General features: G+C 37.6%; 1 protein-coding gene across 1 annotated transcript in view; it reads left to right on the top strand.

Annotated features, from left to right (window-relative positions):
* LOC101851723 (sialin-like) overlaps positions 1–8,029 on the top strand; it is a 17,425-nt gene extending 9,396 nt beyond the window's left edge. Inside the window, exons 2-5 of the mRNA XM_005095337.1 lie at positions 2,940–3,184; positions 3,703–3,795; positions 7,553–7,562; positions 7,929–8,029. Coding sequence (XP_005095394.1) covers positions 2,940–3,184; positions 3,703–3,795; positions 7,553–7,562; positions 7,929–8,029 — 449 coding nt within the window. The remainder of the gene's footprint in view (positions 1–2,939; positions 3,185–3,702; positions 3,796–7,552; positions 7,563–7,928) is intronic.
* The last annotated feature ends 136 nt before the right edge of the window (positions 8,030–8,165 follow it).

Below are 8,165 nucleotides of genomic sequence, written 5' to 3'. Positions count from 1 at the left end.
TATATAAATACATACATACATACATACATACATACATACATACATACATACATACATACATACATACATACATACATACATACATACACATATCATTATCAAGTGCCGTATCTGCGGCATACATCGGTGATCACGGACCTCCATACATTAAAATTTCTTTGCTCGGATGATCTTAAAATATAAAAGCTACGTTACGCTCACCTTTCTCCGTTACCCATTTGCTTAGTTTCCCCAAATAGGTTGCTCTGGGCCTGCCCCTGCCTCGTTTGCCTTCAATTTTGCGAGTGATTGCTAGATATTCAAAACCTTTATGTCTCTTCAGGTGTCCTAAAAATATATATTATTATTTGTCTTTTCCTGATTGTTTTTATCCGTGTACTTCCCACATGGGCTTCTTCAAGTAATTCCTTATTTGATTTTTTTCCTACCAATGATAATAATTTATATTTTCATCAGTCTCCCTAGAAACAAACATTTCTATTGCTTCTTTATTATTTTCACAATCTTTAATGATGGTCCAGCATTCACAGCCAGATAGAAGTGTGACCAAGCATAGCATTTCAGACCTTTCATTTTGGTAGTCATTCAGATGTTTCTATTTTTCACGATTGGGCTCATTTGATTGAAACTATCCTAAGCCATTGCAATTTTTCTTTTTTTTTCTGTGGAACATTTGGCATCAAATTATATTAATTATATCCTAGATGTTTAAACTTTTGAAAATGCTTGATCTATTCGTCTTTGTTTAGGAGATTACACATATGATTTTCTGCTTTTTTAGATATCACCATGCATTTTGTTTTCTTCACATTCAATAATAACCATTTACGTTCACTTTCCGTTTCAACAGTATCTGGAAACGATAGAAGGTCCTTTTCTGAGTATGCTATTAAAACTGTGTCATCGGCCTATCTGGGGTTATTAATATTTTAGTTACCCACTTTGAGACCTGGGCATTCTTCTATGGGTCTAAGGATTGTTTCACTGTATGTGAAATGAGTCTGGCGGCATAATATATATTTGCCTCCCTCCTCTTCTAATTTGCTTATATTCGCTTTATTCTCCGTTAATTCTTACAGCAGAGTTTTGGTCCCACTACAAATTCCCGATGATTCATTGATCTTTTCCATTTATGTCTAGCTCTTCCAGTATTTAAAGTAGTTCATCATGTCTAACTTTATCGAAAGCCTTTGAATAATCTATGAAACATTAATACAGATCTTTCTGTGCTTCATTACATCTTTCCATTAACATTGTTAAGGTGAATATATTATAATTTCTGGTGCCCTTGTTAGGAACAAAACCGATTTATGTTTTAGATATCTCTAGCCTTAGATTTTTCTCATCTTTTTAATAAGTACTAACAGCAAGATGTTTGTAAATTGACTCATAATACTTAGCGTTCTTTGCATATCACACTCAGTGGCACATGGTGTTTTAGATAAAGCTATAAAACCTGACTTTATCATTTCTTTTGAAATGTCACCGCGGTCATAGATAAAATCTAAGAACTTCGCTGTTATTTCAAAAAATGGTATGGTATGGTATAGGTTTAACGCCCCTATCAACACTATTAGGTTATTTAATGGGCAGGACCTCCTAGTTTAACGTCCGTTTCCGATAGGACCGAGCCAAGTGGGAAGTTCGTGTAAAGTGCCTTTCACAAGGGCTGTTCTTTCAGTGCCTAGTCATATTCATATATAATGTATATTCCCTTATACATAAACGTCCAAAATAATAAATATGCAAATGTTTATTTGGAAACTTATATATATCTACACAATACATAAATGTGCTTGAATAGTGTAGTGCAATGTTTTAGACATAGAAGCTAGACTTATCTCCTTATTCCACGATCATGCTTTCTCTGCTTTTTCCTATGTTAAATACCGGGGGGGGGGGGGTAATTACTGTATCATTATTACCTTCTCTTTGGCCCTCTTTCCAAAAATTTGTAATCAATATTAAGTCATGTTTTAATATTCTGACTAAGACACGTCACACGTTTAAAAACGGAAAACTGAGTACAACAATGTAATATTTTAAGTAGAATGATAGTTGATAATAAGAACATTGTCAATTGTCATAGAACGTAACTCCTTGGATAAAATAAGTTGACTTTACATTCCTCCATTATTGTAACTGTTGGAATTTTGTACAAAGCCTTACTCGACACGTTTTAACTTCCGTCTCCAGAATGGACTGATATCAGCGCTGCCTTACGTTGGTTTTTTCCTCATGTTGAACTTATCTGGTGCTTGCTCTGATTATATGATGAAAAAGAAAGTCTGCTCTTTAGAAGTATTGCGAAAAATTTGGAATGCCATCGGTAGGTGAAGTTTGCTTTTCCAGCTGCAACAATCTAAAAGTATGTTATTAGATTCATGCCCTTCGCAATCCTGAAGGAAATAATTACTGATAGACTGGTATCAATCAACAATTAATTATTTCCCTCTTGAGTCCAAAGGGGCTATTTTCTATTACGTTTGCAATTTTTTCTTTGTTTTTGTTTGTTTATTAGTTCGTTTGCCTTTCGGGGGCGGGCACTTAAAATGTGTACAGAATAAAGATACTGGTTTTTTTGTGGAAGTCATCGGCAAAAAATCTCTATATTAATCGATGATGAAGGAAAGTAAAATCAAATGCTCCACAGTATCATAAAAACTGAAAGCTACGAGAATGAAGGGGAACCATTTTTTTTCATTAAAATAATATTATTTCAAATTAGTTGTCATGGGAATGGACTAACAAGGCTTCCACGTTAAGGCACAAGGGAAAATATTTGTTTTTTCTCGTTTCTTTCCATAAAAAGACAATAAGCAGGGGAGGAAATTGTATTGGCATTATGAAATGAATCTTAATTTGATTGTCGAACATAAAACTAATTTTTAAAAACAACAAACAATATCATAACAATGAATTGTATCTGTATTCCTCAGGACTGGTTGGTGCGGCTGTTTCTATCATAGCTCTTGGCTTCCTGAACTACACACAGCCTGTAGCGGCGGTCACCGTTCTCGTTATAACAGTGTCCATGCTGGGTGTCTGTTATGCCAGCTCCATCCTCAGTAACATCGTGAACATTGCGCCTCGATTTTCCGGAATTGTACATGGCGTTGCAGCTACAGTAGCCTTTCTTGTCGACGAATCTGTTCCTGCTCTCGTTGGAGTCGTCACTGCAGAAGTGAGAAAATGCGTTTGTTGGCTGATTTTGTTGTTGTTGTTGCTGTTGTTGCTGTTGTTGCTGTTGTTGGAGCTACAGTTTTTTGTTGTTGTGGATGTCGTTGTTGTTGTTGTTTATTCATTTAAAATGCATTGAGAGTTCACAAAAATCCTTAATGTTTTGTACATTTCTTCTCGGAATATGGAACTTGTAGATAACAACTGTACTTGCATGTGTTCTGCGTAGTCTGACAGCCAACAGAACAAAGGAAACAGTTAGTACAATAGCGTAGATTCAGATTACTAATTATTGATATTTCCTCCAATCTTTAAATTTATATTTTGTCATGCCTTTCGTTTTTTCTAGAGAGTTAGAGGACAGACAAGTGAATATTATTTTGAAGACTGTAAGAGTACAGACAAAAGTACCATAATCTGGTGGCAGACCTATGCACGATTGACCTTCACCCTCTTCTATGTACTCCCACATCACTTTTCTTTATAATTCTTTCTTCAAAACGTTATTGTTTTCTTCTCCAGCAAACTCAGGCCGAGTGGCGAACCATGTTCTTCATATGCGCCGGTGTGTATATTTTTGGAACCGTGTTCTACTGTATTTTTGCTTCCGTCAAGGTACAAGATTGGGATCGGGACGATGATGAGAAAAAACCAATTTGGAACGGAAGTCACGCAAACATAGATGAATACAAAAGTGCAGAATAATGAAGCCTCGTCCATGGGGTTTCATGTATTTAATACACTATGTGACATCAGTTTTATGCATACACAATCTACTATAGTTATAAAAATAAGAAATGAATCGCATTCTTCCTTCTATGCCCCAGCATTGCCACTAGTGTTTTATTGTATGTCACACGGACACATGTCCAAATTTGGGTTATCTTAAAGCCTTAAGGGAAGAGTGGTCTTCAAACTTGAGGATGATGGGGAAAATTGTGATACCAGGGCTTTTAACACTTGAGCTTAATAAAACCATCAATGAAAATATTTGGGGAACACATAATAATATTATTATTATTGTTACATAAAATCGACTTGTTAAATACTGCAGTACCTCAAAAATCGTATCATTTTGATAAAACATATTCTTATCTAACTTATTGTCGTTTTTCGCATAACTTTCATTTCTTATCGCTTTTTTTCATTGGTTTTCCGGTTGTTGGTTGGTTTGTTGGGGTTTTTTTTAGTTTAATTTTCATTCCAATGATGCCTTCAGGAATCATTGTTCACATCATAACCTAACTTCGTACAGATAGACACATGAATAGATGCATTTGTAATTGAGTTATTACATTATTACCTACGTAGCATCCATAAGCCCACTGCACATAAGCATATTTTAAGTATATCAACCAATACACCAAATGTGAATAACTTTGACTTGAGTTTTTTAAAATCTGTTTTAATCTAATGAAAGCTGTTTATTTATGACATGACTGCCTTGGATGTCAAGAAAAGTGTTCTATTGCTGTTTAAAGATATGTCTTGTTATGCTTCCTTGCAACATTTACCTGATGGCTCCTATTTACTAAGATATGTCTGAAAAGTAACCCCTCAAGGCCCCCCCATACACACACAATAACACAAACCATTAAAAGAAACTTCTCCAAACCTTTTCACTTAATCAGCAAGAAAAGAGAAAAGAGAGCTTCAAATATAAGTGTCTTTCCATTCTACAATTTCCTTTGGCATCGAAGATTAAATGTTTTGGTTTATGTTGTTTGTTTTTTGGATTGTTTTTTAAAAATAACTTTGTAAAGTTTTTGTTTTGTTTTGTTTCGTTTTGTTGTTATTGTTTCTTTTGCTTTGTTTTTGTTTTGTTATATTTTCTTTGTGTATTGTGTCTATGAAGTCGTGCATAAAGGGAAAAAAGAAAACTTTCAAGGTCAGCTTTCACAAAATAAGTTACCATCGAGATGGAGTTCAACAGCTGCAATCTGTCAATCACGGGGGGGGGGGTTTTCTGTCAGGACAGCAACTATATCAACATCGTCAACCACAATCGTCCTCTTTAATGCAGTATTGATAAACAGTTGAGATGCACATCATATTAAACTTGTTGAAGAGAAACAGGTCTCTCAGACCGCTTACTGATCTTTCATTTTATTTTTCTTTTGTATGATTTGTCTTTGGTCACTTCTCAGCGGGCAGCGTTTTCGAAGAGACGTTTCGCTATAAGCGTGCAGAATATTAATACCCTGATTAGGACATTGTAAACGGAACGTTTTTATACTGTTTCTATTCTTTACATTAATATTGGTTTATTGGTTACCCGCACCACAACTTTTATCTGATAGAAACCCGTTTTATTTTAGTTATTGCACTTAAACACTTTGCATTTGAAAATACTTCCAATTATTACCTAATTTTAGGAGGTTGATCAATGAAATCCGACTAAAGTGTCCCAAATATCGATATTAGAACATAGATCGCCTACCAAGGTAAATTACACAAAATTGACTAGTGGTTTTAGTCTTGCTTGCATTCAATAAACAAGAAACTGTTTTGGTCATTGGCAATGTTTTCCGCTACTGAATTGACTTTGTTTTTATTAAGAGCAACTATGTTTTAGCTCTGCGTTTGGTGAAAGCTAGCTGTGACCCAATCTCTCTACTTTTTAACACTGCGGATGTCGTAACTACTTCTCTGGTTCGGGGTTTGTAAGCTGGAAATTTATGGAATCTCTTTTGTATATATCAAGAATACTTTGGGCTTTTATTGTTTTTAATCTAATTAACCTATTGAAAGAATGCAAGTGAAAACTGTTGAATACGACGTAGGCAAATTTATGGTAAAATGGCGCTGCAACAACTATTATTGTTTGCTGCTACAGACTTAACAAGCTGGAGTACAGTTAAATGGGTATATCAATATAAAAAAACAATAACACTTATATTATGAAGGGAGGAATTGTGGGCACACATGAATGCGTAAGCGCGCGGACACAGTGGAGTCGCTTTCACACCTCACCATCCACTCACCAACACCAAACAATCACCTGTTTGACGACGCTGAATTTTAATTCGTGCAACTTAATCTATAGTGCACTAGACAGAGTGGAAGCTGTTCACTCTCCCCGCACCATTACCAACCGTGCACAAAAAATAGTTTGTGGCTTGCTAACTAAGTGCTGCACTAAAATTGTAGTCATCTTTGCATACCAGTCGACAGACAATTGTTGTTGATCAGTGAACATGAAACCTGAGGTTTTAATTGCTGCTGTCCAAATATAAGATAAGATCAGGTCTTTATGACAAAACTTGTTTACTTGTTTACTTGTTTACTTGTGTGAAGGACCGACATCACTGCACAAGGGGCATTCCCATAAGCGCTCCGTCCCCTGAAGAAGCACATCTCGAAGTGTGTAGATGCGGACGGTTCCAAGCAATGGTTGACTCCATGTCCTTCTGCTCCTCCCACTCAGTCTTGAACTTCTTCAGGCGCCCCATCCAATTTCAAGCTCACGAAGGCGCTCAAGATGATGGCATTCCATCTCTTCTTGTTCTTTTTCTTTTCACCTTGACTGACCGTACAATTTCATGTTTGTCAGGGCCCAGCTTCCTTTCTGGTTTTGCTTTCCCAGCGAGCTCATCATTTTTATGACAAAACTGATTCCAACTACAACACACACGCGCACACACACACACACACACACACACACACACACACACACACACACACACTCACACACACTCACACACACACATATATATACACACACACACACACACACACACACACACACACTCACACACACACACACACAAGCAAAAATAATGTTGTCAATGTTGTCGGTTGTTGCTAGCATTGAAGTTGAAAACTGAACATGGAAAACTATGATACCTTTCTGCGTAATACGGCAACTGCTCAGAATGCAGCAGGTCTAACTTTACTGTACATGTACTGAGTGTTACAGGACATAATATTCTTCCACTGCAGGGAGCCTTCTCGAAAATTGGAATATTTCATTAATGTTTCTTCAGTTTGCATTCCTCTCTAGGTAGCTCTTGTACCAGTTGTCTGAATGTTGTGATATGTCGATTCTGGGGTTGCCTTATTTTGCTCCTTTTCGATCAAGGTGGATCAATGAGGCTCATGGATCTGTGTAACGTTATGAAGAACTGTAATCGCCTTCACAACATTTGTAGCAGACTCGGGGTGCCACCATCTTGGTGAACGTTGACAGGGGAGGAGAACCCGACTCAACTCTGCCCCCCCCCCCCCCCTCTCACCTTCTTTGGGGCGCATCAAAATGGTGAGACGTTGGTGAAGGGGTGGTGCGGTGGTGTGAAGGGGACTTCTCTGTAACCGCGCGCTATCCCTCGCTCTCTTTCTCTGTCATGTTTTTTTTTTCTCTCGTCCTCTCCAGACGGGATGGGGTGAGAGATTTGGGAGGGGGGGGGGGGATACAAATGTTTATGTTAATAGTAGGTGTGATTCTGTGCGCTGAAGGGAACCAATCCTTTTAAAAGAGAAGCTTAGATCTACCTGTCCTGTTGCATTATGACTGTTGTGTCTTTGAATATTTGTTTGTTTGGGGTTTCATCAACTGTTTGTTTTTTAATCTAAGAACTGTTGGAATACACAATATGTGTTTTACATCCCCACAAACACAATTTAGACAGTATAGGAGGCGGGCGTCAACCTTGCATTTAGTTGGGCTAACCAAGGCTAAGAGTCTCAGCACATAGACCCAGACAGGTATTAGTCACTGTGAAAGTTTAACGCCCCTTCCAACACTGTAGGCTTATTTCAGAGACGAGACCTTTCCATGCTGACCAAGCCAGATGGGTGGAGAGCCTTCAAACCTCCTCAAAAAGAACCCAAGTTCCGAACGCCCCATTGAGGGTCCCCCCCCCCTCCCCCTATCTTCCGACTGAAATACTGGCTAAAAATGTTCCACACACGAGACGGGAATCGAAGTCACATCGCATGCGTGCACTGGTGAAGCTACAATTGTATGTGTGTGTGTGTTTGTGTGT

Source organism: Aplysia californica, unplaced genomic scaffold (assembly GCF_000002075.1).
Source record: "Aplysia californica isolate F4 #8 unplaced genomic scaffold, AplCal3.0 scaffold00101, whole genome shotgun sequence".
NCBI lineage: Eukaryota > Metazoa > Mollusca > Gastropoda > Aplysiida > Aplysiidae > Aplysia > Aplysia californica.
Note: the sequence above shows the minus strand (reverse complement) of the source record. Positions and strands in the feature narration are given on the sequence as shown.